Source organism: Tursiops truncatus, chromosome 1 (assembly GCF_011762595.2).
Source record: "Tursiops truncatus isolate mTurTru1 chromosome 1, mTurTru1.mat.Y, whole genome shotgun sequence".
In the NCBI taxonomy this organism is placed as follows: domain Eukaryota; kingdom Metazoa; phylum Chordata; class Mammalia; order Artiodactyla; family Delphinidae; genus Tursiops; species Tursiops truncatus.
The window spans coordinates 18,053,317-18,072,299 of NC_047034.1; the positions used below are offsets into that span (position 1 = coordinate 18,053,317).

General features: G+C 37.9%; 1 protein-coding gene and 1 long non-coding RNA gene across 3 annotated transcripts in view; one reads left to right on the forward strand and one right to left on the reverse strand.

Annotated features, from left to right (window-relative positions):
* Positions 1–18,190, reverse strand: part of EPRS1 (glutamyl-prolyl-tRNA synthetase 1) — a 68,492-nt gene extending 50,302 nt beyond the window's left edge. The window contains exons 1-9 of one of the 2 annotated variants that reach the window (XM_019920464.3): positions 18,033–18,190; positions 14,224–14,308; positions 11,193–11,292; positions 10,171–10,327; positions 8,745–8,884; positions 7,372–7,466; positions 3,699–3,825; positions 2,808–3,000; positions 819–990 (exon numbers count right to left, since the gene is read on the reverse strand). In XM_019920464.3, the coding sequence (XP_019776023.2) occupies positions 819–990; positions 2,808–3,000; positions 3,699–3,825; positions 7,372–7,466; positions 8,745–8,884; positions 10,171–10,327; positions 11,193–11,292; positions 14,224–14,308; positions 18,033–18,078 (1,115 nt within the window). In that variant the 5' untranslated portion in view covers positions 18,079–18,190. Of the gene's footprint in view, positions 1–818; positions 991–2,807; positions 3,001–3,698; positions 3,826–7,371; positions 7,467–8,744; positions 8,885–10,170; positions 10,328–11,192; positions 11,293–14,223; positions 14,309–17,290; positions 17,400–18,032 lie in introns of those variants that run through there. The other variant, XM_019920463.2, reaches the window with a different exon arrangement.
* A 54-nt stretch (positions 18,191–18,244) lies between these two features.
* On the forward strand, positions 18,245–18,956 carry LOC109547511 (uncharacterized). The gene is made up of 2 exons (XR_002173277.3): positions 18,245–18,401; positions 18,643–18,956. It is a non-coding gene; the product is annotated as an uncharacterized lncRNA (long non-coding RNA).
* The last annotated feature ends 27 nt before the right edge of the window (positions 18,957–18,983 follow it).

The window sequence follows — 18,983 nt, forward strand, 5'->3', positions numbered from 1 at the left end:
ATTATGCCTTCTAATTTTTAAGATACAACTTCATTAAGATGCTACTGCACTATGCTTTGCAATTATATGATACTGAAAATGTGTATCCAAATTTACTTTTCCAAATGTATTCAAAGTATTCAGTAAACAAGGAGCAACTGCCCTGTTAAAAATGAAGGACATATATATACACACATGAAGTGTTTGTCCAGATACAGATACACATACCTGTACCCACAAGTGTAAAGAAAGTTATATTAGCTACTCAGGAAATCATTTACATTCACCAATCTCTTCAGAAGTTACAATTCAGCATTTGTATGTAGTAGGCTTCTTCAAAGTATAAGAAAATATATTCTGTGGTTACTTTATAAATTAATGGCCAGGTAGGGGAGATTTAAAAAAAAAACATCTATTAACCTGAAAACCACACAGAAAACTAACCAAAATTAGAAAAAACACGATACTTTCTTGTTCATATTTCTTTAAATCTTCTATCATGTTTACGAATAAACTTATGTCTGGCAGAATCAAAGTTTATAATAGGAGAAGAAGTATCTTCATCTAAAGAAACACACCACAGCATACCTGATCAATACATAAAATGCAACTTTAGGCAGACTCAAGGACTTTTATAGATGGAAATGATCTTAGACATAACCTAGTATAACATTAATTGATAGGTAAGTAACAAGAGGCTACATGCTTTACCGAAGGCCACGAATGAACAAAGATCCAGATCTCTTGACTATTCTGCAGCTACTCCCTACTCCATGTTCACAGAAGCATCAAGCAAAAGCATAGTAAGCTACCGAGCATAATGAATGAAATACACCTACTTGTATTTATTTCCAGTTCTTGGGTGTGGCTGAATTTTGCAGCGATAAAGCGTTGGGTCCCTCATGCACCCATTGTTACTACTCATGTCAATTTTTGCTCGCAAACAGCAGGACTGACCAAACTGGCTTCCTTTTTTCATTTCTTCCCACATTTGTAGATTCTTCTCAACAGCTATAAAATGATAGTTATACTATATTTTATCTAATGTATTACTAATCTGGCTGAATTCAAATTATTTTAACAGCCTTATAATTTGACAGAAATTTTCACATTCTGATTTTACAAGCACATTCCACTAGTTTAAAAGTAACGTAATAGTTCCAATATCTGATACCAAGAGTAAATGCATTGTTTTTTTTAATGAAGAAATTCCACAAAACACTTAGGAAACGTACTCTCTCTCTGTTTTAGAAGTCAATACATTCCACTGATGTAGCACTGATGAAGGGTAAAAGATGATGTCTAAGGCCTGAAGGCTTCTCTCAGCCAGTGTTCTCCACGTTCCCATCATGGCACAGCTGGCCGGTCAGTCGCCCCCTCCAATTTAACACTGGGTGTTGGAAGCAGAAGCGTTCTGTTCCTTTGCCACCTCACACCCATGGGACAGACCGGTTTGACCCGGCCCAGGCATTGATACTGCAGCACATGCCCATCTAAAGAACACATCTCTGGCTGAGAGCCTGAGCCCCTTGGCTCCCCAAAAGCACCTTCAGTCATTCCAGCAGAAAGCAGGATACTCTTGGATCCCCAAAAATGAGAGATGATAGAAACAGTGATACAAGTTTATCCCAGGGAAAAAACTCTATATCCCCACTGACTACGGTCCTACCTATCTCAGGTAGGTACCTGCTCCATAGGAGTAAGAAAGAACTGTTAAACAATGATTCTCTGTGGAATCTACTGAAGATACGATGGACACTTTACCTGTTCTCAAAGAATCAGGTTAGGTCTAAAAGTCCAGTTGTTAACTATCTCTGAAAATGTAGAGAAACATTTAAAAGGGGGTAAAAAAAAACAAAAAAAAAAGACAGACTTCCATAACACTTTGAATTTACTACACTTCCCAAATGTGACACTCAAGATTTAAGTATAGGGCTTCCCTGGTGGAGAAGTGGTTAAGAATCTGCCTGCCAATGCAGGAGACACGGGTTTGATCCCTGGTCCAGGAAGATCCCACATGCCACGGAGCAACTCAGCCTATGTGACACAGCTACTGAGCCTGCACTCTAGAGCTCACGAGCCACAACTACTGAAGCTGCGTGCCTAGAGCCCCTGCTCCGCAACAAGAGAAACCACCACAATGAGAAGCACGTGAACCACAACGAAGAGTAGCCCCCACTCGCCACAACTAGAGAAATCCCGTGTGCAGCAATGAAGACCCAACACAGCCAAAAATAATTAATTTAAAAAACATATATGTATACTAAAAAAAGACTGGATAATAAGATTAAAAAAACTTAAAAAAAAAAACATTTAAGTATAGTAGTGTGGAAGTTCCGGAACATAATTACAGAATAAAAATTGCCAGATTCAGAAGCTCAGAACAAGTAATAACAAAGATATGCTTTTTTGTTAAGTGATATTTCAGACATAGGGTAGCATCAAGCTTACATATTATATTCACATTTACTCACACGCTGACAGGAAGATGTGGGTATGGCTAACATTATCATCAAACATTCTAATTAGAAAGGCTAAGTATTTAAATTGAGAGAACTACAAAAAGCTGCAGAAGGAATTACATGGAGTGAATGCAGTGCAAAAGACTACAGGTAACAAGTGAGATGCTGAGGGCACACACATGCTAACAAAGTAATAACAACGCAGAGATGATAGAGAAAGAGAAAAGGTTTCTAAGAGATGAATTAACATATGAAGCATATTTCCAAACATGTTTCAAACCATCATCTTTCACAGAAATCATTTTCTACTGAAGCAGAATACAAGAAGAATATCGATTAAAATATAAAACACTAAATGTGCCTTACAGTTTTTTCTCTGTTTGGATTCTATCCTCTGCTCACGTTCTGCTTTCATCTGCTCAGCAGGAGTATCATCCACATAAGCCTTCCCTTCCTGAATTAGCTTCTCTGCATATTTCATTATAGTTTCAAAATGATCCGAGGTGTAAGTAAATTGATCTGGTTTGATATGCAACATTGCAACATCTTCCAAGATAACCTGCAGTAAGAATCCGAAATAACCATCAGTTTATCTTTCGCATTTTCTTGTGTATTTTCAATCCTTGACACTGCATTTGGGCAAATGTAATAATACACCATCAGTCTTACAGAGCCTGGAAATGGCTGTGGAAGCTGTATGATATTAGATCAGAAAAGAAAAAAAAAACAAACAAACAAAAGAGAGAGATACTCATTATACTAGCCTCCAAATTTTCAGCTGAGAAAGCTGATCTCATGGTGCTTTCCATTTATTCTGGAAAAGCTGATTATTATTGGTCATGCTGACAATTATTTGCCCTCTCTTTGAATATATTACAGTGCTTCTAAACAGATGATATAAGAGGCTAGGAAACCTTCACATTTTCCAATACCTACTTAGTGTTCGTTTCATTCATAAAATTATATGACAAAAAGGAAACCTGCCTCTAGTGACCAGTTCATTTAAGAAAGTGATACTTGCAGGAAAATGTAACACTTAAGTAAATTCTACAACAGCTTGAGGAGGAAAAAAATAAACTGACGTTTTTTGGTATGGGAGCTCAACAATTCTTGGCTTAGGTCTCAGGCAAAGAATATAGAGATGAGCAAAAGAAGCAGCTATGAGAACAAACTTAAATTTTCATACCATGAAGGTACCAGGTCACCCTCTAATTTTAATCAACTTTACTGACAAAGGGTCATCACTACACCAATTACCTTCTCAAAATCTTCCTTTTCTTTTTCAGGATTTGTGTCATCAAATCTCATGATCAGTTTCCCTTTAAAGTTAACCTGGTAGTGCTGGTTCAGAAGAGCAGCTTTCGCATGCCCAATGTGTAAGTAACTAAAACAAAAACATTTTACAAAGAAACTCATTAACATGTTTTAACTAAATACTTAAACTTAACCTTTTCGAGGAGATGAGAACTAAACAGAAATCCTTCTAGTTGGTATTCCAAGTCTTATTTTATTTGCTAACAAGAAGTACTGTAATAAAAAATCTGCCCCTGAGGAAGAAAAAAAGACTACAACATTTATAAAATAATCATAAGAAACAATTTCATATGTAAACTCTCACAAAGGAATAAGTTATTTACAAACATTACAACCTTAAGGCTAATCTCTATTTTCCTTTTTTTTTTTTTTTTTTAACTGAGGAATGAAAGGTAATTTAGTTAGAGGAAAACTGCTTCCAAAACTGTTTGCAATGCTACACAGTAGTGGATCTTTACTAAGACCAGATGCTACTGAGAACTGGCAGCCCATCCATTGCAAACAAGACAGAAGCACCTCTGAGGATGCCACTGTGACTGTGACAAATAAAAGAGCACATGAGAATTAGAAAACCACAAGAAAGCACTTTACTTCTCTAGGCTTTAGTTTTCTCAGAAGCCAAAATGAAAAGATTTTAACTAAATGATCTTGAAGGTCTCATCCAGTACCAATATTCCACAGATCACAACCTATGAAAACACTATTCTGTTCTATGGGCAGCTGACCATTACATAGAATAAAATAAATCAGAGGCACTGTTAATATTATTACATATCAACATCCTCCTCTATCAATGAAGTGGGTAAAAAGCAATATCCTAAACCACTATTGTTGAAAATACACTTTTCATCAATAACAGCAGCCACAGTTGCACTGCTCTACAGTCACCTGGTTTCATGCACACCTCTGATCTCAGTTGATATCAAGAGCTCCGGGAGGGAAAAGTACAATGATATGCCTTTATATCATTTCTAAAATCAGTCTATTTCTTTAGATAGTCACACAGCATTCTAGGTCAATGATTCAATTTTAAAGAGTTTATATGCATAGGTTAATGCAGACAAGTACAATGCAATGCATTTAGGGTTATTCAAAACTTTCTGCATAAAATAAAGCACCATAAGTAGCATCCCAGATGAGATCCTGGAAGAGAAAAAGGACATTAGGGAAGAACTAATGAAATCCAAAAAAGTATGGAGTTTAGGTATATCAATATTGGTTCATTAATTGTGACAAAGGTACCATAGTAATGTAAGATGTTAGTTAACATTAGGGAAAACTGGGTACAGGTACAAGGTAACTTTTGGGGTTTCTTTTTTTTCCTGCAATATTCCTATAAATCTAAAACTACTCTAAAATTTAAGGTTTATTAAAAGTAAAACAAAGGACTGTGAGTTCTGAAAACGAAACAGAAATACTTTGTGCACTTTTCACTGAAAGTGTTACACCCAATAACATGTTAAGAAGAGAAAAAAGAAGACTAATAATCACTGACTACCTACTAATTGACAGTTAATGTGCTTTACATACAGGAATTACCCTTAAGAGGTGTGATGAAATCAAACTAGTACACTTAAAGATACTATCTTTGAATCTAAAATAATGTGTGCAATTCTAACAATTCTAAACCTCAGAAAAGCTAACAGGACTATAAAATATTCACAAGATAAGTAAAATAACTGGCTCAAGAGACAACTACATCAGGAGAGCTAAAGAAAAATATGTTCCATGCTGCATTAGTTAGTACTGATGCTATATTGGGCTTTTCCCACACAAAACAGACATAGGCACATAATTTTCAGTCATATGGATTCTAGAGCCAGACAGCGTAGGTTTGGATTTGGCAAGTTGCTAAAACGTTGTATGAATCAGTTTCTGAAACCATTTGGAAAACGAGATAATAACAGTGCCTTCTTCACAGGGCTGACAGGATTAAACAAGTTACTACACGTAAAGTGCTTGGTAAGTACCTGCACATAACAGGTGCTATCTATGTGTTAGCTATGAATACGAATAAAAGGCAAAATTCAAGCCTTCTGGCCTTCATGAAAGACACAGGAAAAAAAAATGATTAAAAAACCAATTATAGAAGACTTGTTTTGCAGTATAAGGAGATATGATCAAAATTATGTATGTTTTTAAACCTGAACACTGACTTATATTCCAAATTCCAAAGCTGTATTCAACTGTTGGACTGAAATGACATAACTCACAACAAATAAACATATTTTATACAGTAAATAATAAATATGAGGAGCTCACTAATCCAAGAAGTGAGAGTGACAGAAAATATAAAAAGATTCAAAAGGGACAAATGTTCAAATGGCATAGCTATAAACAGCCATGGCTAAAAAACTAGCTTTTATCAAACCATTAAAGTCACTACCCAACAGAACAACCATGACCTCTCACACCAAGAACACAAGAGCAGAATATTGGGTTGTAGGGACCCAGGATATCTGAGGGAATTAAACTATGTAAAATAAGTATTATTTATGACTGACTCCACTTAGCTATCAATCAATCATTTAATGATTCAGTCTGTGTATTTCCCAGAACCGTTATTTCCCCTTCATCTCCTTCTACCTGTCCTTTATTTCACCACCTAAATCGGCAAACTTAGAAAAGCAGAGAGAAAATGTGGAATTCTAAAACTGGCTTGCTGTTAATGGCACTTATAAAATAGCTTGTGAAGAACTATATTAAGAACGGCTAAAATAAAATTGTTTCCTTATCTGCCACTTCCTACTGTCTACATACTCCATTTATCACAGATGGGTAAGAATTTGGCTATAGAATACAAAATCTGAAATTAAACAAAATTTGGGGGAAAAAAACCATCTCATGTGTAAAATATGACACAATACTTTCCCAATGGCTAAGTTCCTGAGGCTAACTGCTTTAACAAAAGGCATTTTATTATATTAGCATCACTGGAAGGGTTCTTTTACAAAGTTCGTCCAGCATGAGTCACAGAGACTGACATGTGCAAAGGCAGAGACTGCCCTCAGCCTTGGGGAATGCTGGGCAAGGACCCAGGCAGACCCATGCCGGTGGCTCCAGCCAGAGCAGTCCTTTTCCCTAACAAGCTAGTCATATATTATTATTTTCTATGGCTGCCAAGAGTGAAAAGCGTTTTGAAACCTACTAATAGTGGAAACAAATGAATAGGAATGGGCTTTTCAGGACTCCACTTACTTTATCTGGGAAAAAAAATAACTTAAAATACGTCTACCATAACTTCTTCTGCTAACTGAAAGGATTGCTCAGGGTACAAATACAAACCCTTATTAAAAGATACCCCCAAAATCTCAAAATGTAAATAAAACTTAAGCCTTTCTATTAATGGATGTTTTTCTATTTACAATTAAAATTCTGCCTGGAATAAAATTAAAATGTTATTTTTCCTATTGCTTTAATAAGCAAAAACTACAAACTTTTTATAAATTAACTATCAATAATTTTAAAACTATTAAGATGTTTAGAATTTTAACTCCCACAATTAAAATCTTACTTATTTCCTTCTGTATATCAACCGATTGATTTTTAAAGTATTTGATAACTGTCTTAAAGCTTTTCCACTAAATGTATCCAATTATAAGTTATATTTTCTTACCCACTAGCCTCTGGAGGAAATCTGACAGTAACCTTTCCCATCTCAGCACCTGGAAGCTCAACAAATTTCCCAACATCTTGCTTTTTCTCAGGTACCTGAAAAGCAGAACAACAACAACAACAAAAATAGTTACATGGTTAAATGCTTAAAAAATAAATTCATTCAACAAATACTTACTCAGTACCCACTATGCACCAAGCATGGTTATGAGAAAAAACTGGCTAGAATACTGTCCCTGCACTTGAAGATTCAAAATCAGCTGAAGTTAACCAACAGCATTTAGGATCATCAGGAAAATGCTTAAAAGGAGGCAAGAACCAAGCTGCACCTTGAAAAATAAATGCAAATGTATCAGATGGAGAGTATACCAGGGCAGTCATTCTAAGAAAAGGAATAACAGCACAGGTAAGACTCAAAGTCAGGGAAAAGCAGTGCAATGTTAGGAATGCATGTTGAGTGGGTAGGCAAGACGCTGACAGTCGATTAAGTCCAAAACATGAAGGCCTTTATAAGGTTGACTTTTATGTTTCTGGCAATGGGGAATCCTCAGGGGTATGGAATTACTTATCTGTATTTTCTAAAACTATACCCAGTACAGTGCAAAGTCTCAACGAGAAAAAAGAAGAGACCAAAAAAAAAAAGGAAGTTCAGTGATGAGATTATGGTCTTAAAACAAACTGGGGGTAATGAGGTCTCAATAAAAATCAACAGCAGTGGAGAGAGAAAACAAATCTATAGATACAAGAAATAATAATGGAACTTGTTGACCAGTTAGAGGTGAAAGTGGTGAATATTTTCTCAGAACAACTGAGGTGACTGTGGTGTCTTTACCCAAGCAGACAACAGTTTTCAAATTGTACTGCATCGGAGTAAAATTTGTAATATGTAAATATGTAAACATATTCTCTGTAATATGTAAACAGATCAAAGTAGAGCGACGCTAACTGGGGGGAAGGCCTTTTTCTACGGTATTCAGTGTCACATCTTCCTACAGAATCAACAAAAAGGCTCTACAGAACCCCAGGACTCAAAGGTCACAATGGTTCAAAACCCAGAGAATAGAAAATCTGGGAGGAAGAAAAGATGGTATAGTTATAAAATAATTTTAGTTACTTGGACTTTGGATTTCCTAAGGGACGCACACTAGATGATCATAATCATCTAGAAATATAATTATGAAGATTAAGGCTTAACGTAGGCAAGCAGTTAAAGGCAAGCCAAGACTCAACAATGACAAATTCTTCCAAGAAGATCCTTTTTAATTGATTAGGGAAAAAAAAAAAAAACAACCAAACTATGAACATATTTTCTTTTCAGATCTAAGATCTCAGGCAGACAAGATGTGAGCATTAAAAAAAATGTTAAAGGCTTACCACTTTAGCTTTGCTTGTTGAAACATTCCACTTGGTACCTACTGACTGGAAGGCCTGCTGGGCTTCAAGAAAACCAAACCAGCGTTTTACATGAACTGGAGCTTTGTTCTGTTCCAACTGTTCCTGCCATGCAGCATTTCCTATTAGCAAACATAATTTTAAAACCATTCAACATATCTGCAAATTCAAAAGCAAAGTTCCAGTCGTGGTTAATTTAAGTAAATGAGATGGCTTAAAGCTGTGCTTCTATAATGCAATTTTAAAAATCTGGGTACACATGGAAGTGATTTCTAATACTTCAACATATTTTAAGAATTCACAAAAATTAATTTAAAGTATTTTTTCATTTCAGTTCACTAGAGTGAATCCTAAATCCTGCCCTCACTGCTGCCACACACCCACTACAAGGCCAATGCTACATTTCATAATTGAGGAAAAGCTTTAAGTGGATCCACTAGAGAACAAAATAAAAATCAAGATCAAGAAGTAGCTCTTTTCTTCAGTTGTAATATCAAAAATGGTACTGAAGGAAAGTTTACGTAATTCTTTAGCATCACAAAGCTACCTCCATAAGATATTATCTTCCTTTTATGAACATTAACTCAAAAATCAAAAGACCAAAATGTCATAAACCTACAGATGAAAAGTTCTAGCTAGGAAAGTCCTTCATTTTACATTGGTTATTATTATAACAATTTAATTTAATTTGGAGAAAAGGTTAAGCCACAAAAAAAAGTACAGAGAGGGAGTTCTCTGGTGGCCCAGTGGTTAGGACTCCATGTTTTCACGGCCGAGGGCGCAGGTTCAGTATCCCTGGTCAGGGAACTAAGATCCTGCAAACCGCGGGGCGTGGCCCAAAAAAAAGGTACAGAGTATATTAAAGAAATTTTAAAAACGCTCACATAACCCAGATTTAAAGAATGATAAAACATTTTGGCATATTTGCTGCAGGGTTTTGTTTTTTAAATAAACTAACAAAATTCAAGCCCCCTTTGTGTCTCTCATCAATCCCATATTCTGACTACTCATAGAAGATGGAAAAAGTGACCTCCCAGAGAAACAACTCCAGCTCACCCCGGCCCCCACACACATACTGAACAACCAGAAACAACAGTAACTGGAGTTAAGTAATGGCTGAGACAGGAAAGGTGCTAACATAAATGGGATGAGGAACAAGGCCAGCTCCAAAGGCAAGAGAGGAGCTGCAGTGGCAAGATGGGGCCAACCTCCAGGGACAGCAGAGGATGGGGAATTCCTGTAACCGGAGAGGAATAAAATAGCCAGGGAGGTCGTTCCTTTGTGAGAAAGTCCTAAGTGACTGCCATGAGGTAGATAGATGCTCATATACGTAGAAATATATGTACCTCTTATCCAGCAAAATATTAAATAATTAAAATAGAAATTCTTCAAGAAGAATTACTGATACCTTTTAGGGTGGCCCAAACACATAAATCTGCTAAGCTCAAGGAGTTTCCAACTAAGTATGTTCTCAGAGATAGGCAGTGACTGAGTTCGTTGATTGCAGAAGTAAACAAATCACATGAAGACAATTTTGTAGCACTAAACTCCAACCAGTGATCAATCTGTGAAAAGAAATGCATCCCAGGGTTTAGAGTTAAACAAACAAGCAAACAAACAACCTCAGTTAGAACCATGCCTGTCTCATCTCAATTACAGAATTTACCATTACATGGATTTAACTGTAATTGCCTGGGATCTAAACTGGCACTTAAACACATATGGTTATTTTTCTCTGTTTTCTTTTTTTTTTTTTTTTTTGCAGGGGTGTGAAGAGGCACTTCAGGGAAGAAAAAGGAAAATATGAGAACTGGAAGCAGGAAGGAGTAACGAGCCTGACCGAATGCAACAGACAGCACCCAGCCAAACAGATTCATCCACTTGCGGAATTTAAAAGTAAATACTTGGAAACTATTCTTTGTATTCTGAATTTTGTAAGATTTAGGAACGTTAGAGCTGAATACAAACAGGGGAAAAAAAGGCATCTACAGTGCCGTATTGAAAGTTAATCTACTACTGCTATAGCTAATAAGGTATATACTTAAAAAGGAAAATGTGTGTGACCCTGGGCCCTTGTAACTTTTCAAGAACTGCTGCCTCATCTGCCAGGTAAGAAAGCTGCATAAGAGCATAAGATGACCTTTGCAGTCACATCCAGCTATGAAATTCTAGGAATCCAGGAAGAGGAAGACAGCACTAAATGACCCAACAGCTGGTATGGGTTTGAAAGTGCAAACTTAGGAGCTAAGACTTTTTTTCTGAAAATAAAAACAGATGAGAATTCCTTAACTTGGTCTCTGATTAACACTCTGTTAATATCCTTAAATAGAGTAATAGTCCATAAGCCAACAATAAAATGAAGTTCGCAAAAGAGCCAAAGCCTAAATCGAAACAAAATAAAACACACCCAAGGAAACGTTCATTCCTTACCTCAGTATGTTCCAACAGGTTAGAGCCATACAGCCCAGCTGTAGTTGCAATTCTAGCCAAGTAGCGAAGTATGGAATTTATATCCGTGAATACCACATTTCTAGAATATATAAGTATGAGATAAAATATTACTGTGGCTCTAGCAAATCAGTAGGTCATGAGACTTATGAAAAATGTAAAAATAGAAATCTTATAAAAGATACAAATATATGCCATGTATTTTCTAGTATAGTAAAAAAAATAGATCTAATTTGTTCTTTACTCTGTTCTATCAAATTCTAATTTGTTTTGAGATGTTCAGCTAAATCCAATAATTCACTTCAGAGTAGACTATCTACATGATGTTTCATCTTTCTAAAACTATTGGTTTCTACATGTCTATTCAGTGGTGAAAATAGGAAAATTGGGATATCGAGAATAAAGTGATTTAAAATAAATCAAGGCAATGAAGCCAAGGATATACCATCATAAAGAAGGTGGTTTTATCAACTTGCAGGTAAACATGGTAGATCAAACCTCATCAAAACTGATCCTATAAGGAAAGAGACTAAGGAGAAGAGACAATAGCAGTAAAATTTCAGAAGCTAGAAAGCAGATGGAGTTAATAGGCCTGAAAAAACTGAATCTTAACTGGACAGTGGACAAAGCTGAAAACCAACCCAATTTAAATTTTAGAATCCTCTAAAGACTTACGAATCAATGAAACCAGGTATCCTTGGAAGTGAGAGTGAATTGGGACTAAAATAAGGAGGCTTGGTTGAAAGTCTACTTAAAAATCAGTCAGAAACACAGATAGCTCCAAACCCTATGCTGCAGAGCTTGGCTACTCCCCTTACCCAATCCTGGCAAAAACCGGAGCCTTATTCTCTAAAGACTAAAACAGAGGGTCTCTCAAATGGGGGAAATCTGGCACAGGTGCAAGTTGGGCTATAGAGGTAACAAAGAGAATAAAAGAATACACGTATACTGGATGCTGAGATCCTCAGCTTTCTTCCCACCCTCAGCTCCCAAAATATTCTGGCACCAGCTCTCCTTCACCTTCCGAACAGGAGACTGAAAGTCATCTCTGGATAGATAATCTGATCCACCCAGGAAGAAAAGAACCAAGGATGCTAACACCAGAAGTTCCTTCAAATGAGCAGCTCAGTCAGATCGCCCCAGAGTAAAGCTCAGAACTGACAGGCTCACCTTGGAGTTCAGAACTTGTAAATAGCTTTACTCTCCCAGTCAACATCTAAGAAAACCATAAGAAGTTACCAAATATCTGAAGAAAGCCTTTAACTTAAAAGGTAGCAACCAAAACAAACACACAGATGTAAACTGAACAAATCAAGGAATAGAAAACTTTAAAAGTAAGTGAATAAATTTCCTCTGAGCAATGAAAAAATACAGTGCAGGGCTTCCCTAGTGGCGGAGTGGTTGAGAGTCCGCCTGCCGATGCAGGGGACACGGGTTCGTGCCCCTGTCCGGGAAGATCCCACATGCCGCAGAGCGGCTGGGCCCGTGAGCCATGGCCGCTGAGCCTGCACGTCCGGAGCCTGTGCTCCGCAACGGGAGAGGCCACAACAGTGAGAGGCCCACGTACCGCAAAAAAGAAAAAACAAAACAAAACACAGTGCAATCGTAAAATAAGAACAGGATACTATATCTAGATAATAAATAACAGAAAGCTCAGATACAAAAAATGTAACAGCAAAAACAAAAACTCAATAGAAAAACAGAATAAAAAAAGTTGAAGAACTCTCCAGAAAGTGAGGAAAAATGAAAAAAAAAAGGAAAGTGAAGGTGACACTTTAAGAAAATAAGAGGACAAATCCCAGCACCCACATAAAGAACAGAAAATGGAAAGTTATCACAGAAAATATTTTCTAATTCCCCAAAAGAGGATTTCTAAGTTTCCACATTAAAGGGAGCAATCAAGCACCCAGAAGAACAGATGAAAAATAGATCCAGACTAAAGCATATTATTGTGAAATTTCTAAATACTGAATCCTAAGGGAAGAAGTCCGCAAACTTCCTGAAGTCACGCAGAAAAGATAGGAATCAGAAAGGCTTCAGAAGAGAACAAAGCAAACAACAATAATTCCACGGAAAAGTAAAAATTGTACATGAAGAGCAATCATACATACGTTGTATACGTTGCATACATTGCCCTTCCCCAATACAAGTCCTTCTGTCAGTTTATTATAGACCATTTAAACCATTTCAGAATTCTGCATCCTGCTTGAGAATACCCTTGAAACCCTCTTTCAATGTGGTCCAAATCCCACCATCTGGCAAAATATTCTTAAAAGGACCTGAAACCATGTTGTGTTTATTCCTTAGTTTCGTTAAACAAGAGAATGTTTCCCTTCCCAGTTCTTTTAAATTCTTTTCAGTGGGTTCCAAAAGAAAGAGATAAGTCCAAGGGCACGCAATCTTCCCTATATCCTGGGATGCAAATAATCCTTCTTAATCAAGAACATACAGTATATGCTCATTACAGAAAATTTTGAAAACACAGAGAAGCAAAAAGAAAAAAACAACCCCACAATTCCAAAACTCAGAAAGAAATAATATTAAAAGTGCTGTATACTTCTCATTTTTTTCTTTGTAGATATGTAATTTTACATTTATGTCTTGCTTTTTTACTAACATTAGATTATGAACATATCCACCATTAAAAATTCTTCATAAGCCTTTTTTTCACAGATGCCTAATATTCTATGCTGTGGACTTACCAAATTTATTTCCTATTATTACTGATTTTAAAAACTTCCAATTTTCCACCAGAATACATTACAACAGAATTAAAAACCCATATATATAAATCCTTCTGTACATCTCTAGTTTCTTTCTGACAGATTAGATATATGATCAGATAATGTGCTGACAGGTATGTCTCTGGATATAGTTCTTTTAGAATGAGGAAGAAAGTGTATTTCTTTTTAGGGACCGTTTACCAGTTAGCAAGTGAAACAAGCATAACATTTAATCCTAAATATTTTAAAAATGCTGTTCAGTACTGAAAACCAGATATAAAAGCACTTACTCAGATACATGAAGAATATTCTCTTTCCCTTCTTCAACAGAAATGCTGACGTTGTCTTTCACATGTTCTACTGCCAACAAAGCTCCTAAAAATGAGATGAAAAGATTTCTCTTTATAAACAATGTGGTATTTAAAACCTGAATCATAAAGCAATGAGAATGAGTCAACAAACCAGTATTAAGACCTGCAAGGGGTAAACATTTTTCCCTAGAGTCTGTAGACGCAAAGTATGGCCTTCTGGTCTTGGAGAAGTAACAAACCAGAAACCATTCCCTGGCATAATCCAACTGCTTTTGAATATACTCAGTGTCCAGTTAGGGACACTGAAATTAATCTTTCCCTCTCTCAGGAGAAAAGAAGAAATTAGAATAGTTCCTTGTATAAAAGCTATTGTTGATAGTATTAGAGTGATTACTATGTGGTGGGGACTGTGCTAAATGCCTTACATTCATTATCATTTTTAATCTCTGTAGTAACCTTAAGAGGTAGGCACCTGTTTTATAGAAGAGAAAACTGAGGCTTGAAGGGGTTAAATAACTAGCCCAAAGTCCTTGATTAATATGTGGCAGTCAGGATTTGAACGCAGGTCTATGGCAGTCCAGAACTCATATTCTAAAACAGTGATACGTGCCTCTCAACACATCATAAAGTTTACTAAATATTCATTAATCCGTTGTCCTTAATTTATCTAAGATGGACGACTGGTAACCAGATACTGGTTTCTAAATACCACGCTCCACTGGAGACAGGGCTGTGGTAGGGAAGGTACAAGATAAACCTGGAAAATTTCACTGTGCTAGAAAGCAAGAAGTACTCAAAGAATGATAAGAGATACGCCAAAAGGACACAGAGGTCAGCCTGGAGGGGCTCCCACTGGCAAATAGAGCCAATTTAACCACTAAAGTAAATAATCTAAGTTTTAGAATACCGACACCAAAGAATCCTATACAGCAAATTTTGAAACTGAATTCCTATTACAGGCAACAAGATAGATGAATCTCAAAGAACTATCCTATGTACAAAAGAATAGTTTCATATGACTCAATGTATAGAAGTTCTAGGAAAAGCAGAAAAAAATAGTGACAGAAAGCAGATCAGTGACTATCAAGGGCCAGGGATGGGGGAAGGGGACTGACTGCAAAGGGGCGTGAGGGAACTTTCTGAAGTGAGGGAAGTATTTTATTTCATTATTTTGGTGGTTACACACTGTACACATCTGTCAATCAATTTACAACTTAAAACTGGCAAACTTTATTATATGCAACTTGTAACTCAATAAAACTAATTTTAAAAATAAAAATTTTTAACTTTAAAAACAGAAAATGAAAAATAATTCGGAGTATAACCTATTAAGTATATTTTGCTATGAATTTTTTTAAAACGAGAAAAAGATCTTCTCACAAAAAAATGCCAACTAATACATGTGGAAAGAACGGCAGAATGGAAGGTCACCATCCGGCATCATCTTAATCATAATCAAGTTGGGCAGGAAGCACCAACGGATGCTGAATCCAGTGGGTAAAGGTTTGATGGGGGAGTGAAATGTTTACATGGTACCAGAGCATCTCCACACAAAATGCCTGTTAACTGCAAAACAGAAAACTCTGCAGTGGGGAAAGCTGTCAGACACCATCTTAAGTACTCAAGATTAGATCATCAGTAATGGGAAAAATTCAGGTACCAATTATTGGGCTGCAATGAAGAACAACGAATTGTTTCTATGCTATTTCTGCCAAAGATCTGTAGCCTGAAACTAGTCATGAGGGACCATGAAACACCTGATCAGGGGACATTCTTTAAGTAAGCGGCCTGTAATCTCCAGAGAGGTTAAACCTATGAAAGACTAAAAAAACCATCCCAGATTGAAAGAAACTGGGGAGACGTGATGAGTAGGTGCAAGGTATGATCCTAGATTTTGATCCTTGCACTACGAAGATGGATGAATTGTATCAATGTGTATTTCCTGATTTTAATGGTCCTGTGAAGTCATATAGTTTTCTTACTTAAGAGAGATGTATACTGGAGTATTCTGGGGTGTTGAAGCATCATTACCTGCAGTATGCTCTCCAAAGGCACTGGAGAAAAAATGTTCTTTGTTCTATTCTTATACCTTTTTAAGTGTGAACTTATTTTAACATTAAAAAAAATGGTGCATGCATGTAAAATAAGGGAAATTCTCACAATGCAATCTGTTTTTCTGAATGTTTCATCTAATTATATTGATTATTTAAAAACAGAATGTATTTGAATTAAACAATTGGGAACAATTAAATCAAAAACAAAAAAAAGGAGGGAGAGAAGCAAATAGAAACATATATTCTATAATTGGACTATAGTTCATAATGACAACAAATGTCTTTAAGACCCACTTCCAGTATACTGGCAGATGTGATTCTCAGTATTCACTAAGGAAACAGATCTATCATATTCAGGGTGATTTTCTAAATTACATCAGTAAAAACGACAGCTATTTATTGAGTATCTACAGTGTGTCAGGAACTTGACCTGCAGTCTCATTTGATTCTGGCAAGCAACTGTATGTGGGAGATATTATTCCATGTTTCTCCAACAAGGAAACAGTGGGAGATGCCAAAAAAGGAATTGCCAAGCTTCCACAACTAGTGAGTGGCAGTCAGGATGGACCTGGTCTCCAAGAAGCAAGTGTCGTTGCCCTTAACCATGAGGTCACACTGTTTAGTGCTTTCCAACTGCAGAATCAAACCCAGTTCTTTCAGAGTTCAGTGATTTGTGTGAGGTTAGCCCATAATTACTTGAACCAATATGCTAAAAGATCATTTTTTAAAGTATTTTAAATGGCTATTAAATTGTGTTTTTTGTTCCAACAGACACTAAACACCCTGTCATGAGAATGTACTGAGTAATCATCAGCCCTATGTGGGCAACTGCATCTAAAAGTCTAGGCCTCTCAAACATTAGAAACGTACTTGCATGCATATGTTAAGAAATGCATTAGCAAATATGAGCTCAATAAACTGATTATTTTGTGTAATTTCTGAAAGCAATGGAAAAAAACAGCAGAAAGTCTAAGCTATCTATCCATAGTAACCTTGGCCACGTTGAAAATGCAATTCCAAATCGAATTTAAGATGTATCAGGAAGATGACAAGTCCGACCTTTTCTCTGACGTTTACTACCTCCATCGGATGTGTAGTAAACCAACCCCATCAGTCCGCAGTGTACTTGGGTGTTCCAGCAATCACCCTTCAACCTTTAATTAATATAAATGCAACCTCGGTTAAAATTTTAAATGCTTCTACGACCATCTTCCTCGTTCCCTTTGAACCCAATGAAACGTAAAGAAAAGTTAAGTCAAGGGGATTGAAGATCTTTTCTGAGGACGAAGGAAGGGAGGTAAAGATAAGTGGATTTAGGGGAAAACGCTAAAAGAGGGGGAGCGAAGTAATGGGATTTCAAGTTTTAAAAATGTTATTTCTACGTCCGGTGCTCGGTCTCCAGTAGACATCATTTCTAAAAGGGAGAGGAGAGTAAGCTGGGAGTCATCCCTCCGGGAGAGAAGGTCCGAAGCTGAGCCTCGGGTGGCCCTGCCCCGGCTCACACAGCGCCTACCTCCACGCCCCAGAAAAACGTCTTCAGGAGCAAATCCACCTGCCAGGGACATAGGGCGAGGGGCGCGGAGCCTACCCCGTGTACACTTCGGGGGTGAGAGGCAGGCCTAACCTCCCAGACCGTGACCGTCACTGCGCCAAGACTGGGCGCGGCGACTTTCCCCTCCCCGCACCCTCCCGGGCTGATGCAACCCACACAGGTTGGCGGCCCCGGGCCCTTACCCAGCGGAGGGTCTCCCGAATTCACAGTCAGACAGAGCGTCGCCATCTGCTCTGCTCCGCCGGTCTATCACTGCGCCTGCCCTGCCACCCGAAAACACCCCCGACTCGCCCAAGGCGAGAAGGTGCAACGTGTGCGCACGCCTGACGCTGCGGAAGCCTTCGCCCCTCCCCCGCGCCGCAGCTAGCGTCTTGGCGCACAGCACAGTGCGTCATCACCGCCCGCCGCAGCCGTCTGGCAGCTGCTCCGGGGACCTTCGACCGTGCCCCGGGCATCTAGGGTCACGAGGGCCAACGTGCAGTTTCAAGCCGCTGAAGGGGGAGAGACGCTGAAACTCACGACATTTTTCGACAGTTCGTAAAGCGAGAAAAGTAAGTGGTAAGACGGTTTCTGCAGTGTGATGGGCGTTCACCGGAAGCCCAAAACAAAACGCACAAACGGGTGGTATACTTGAGGCAGGAGATAGATGGGCGCCCCGCCCCCAGGGTGATTAATTGGAGTTCGTTCACTGTGGACAGAAACCCCGAAATACCAATAGCAGGGCAGTCAAGAGAGGAGGCTGGGCCCTGCGCAGGTAAAAGATAAGAGACCACCTATTTCTCTTTCTCGAAGTCGAGGAGACCTTCCCGACTAGAGAGCTCCTTGGAGGTCAAAAGGGGAGTGATGCCAAGCTGCCCATAGGCCTCTTCGCTGGAATCCATCTTGGCTGAGAGATGCGTGTGCATATGGGAGGAACGTGAGATAAACCAAACATGGACTCAGAACCAGGAGAATCAAAATGATTGGCCAAAGGGAACCCGGAAGAAATGCTCCTCATTAGTGATTTAAACTACGCCAAGGACCCGACTCTCTCAGAGTCCTCCCGTGTGTCTATCCATATGTACTGTACTCTTTTCCTCCTAATAAATACTTTACTTGTTTCACTACTTTCTGTCTTTGTGGAAATTCTTTTC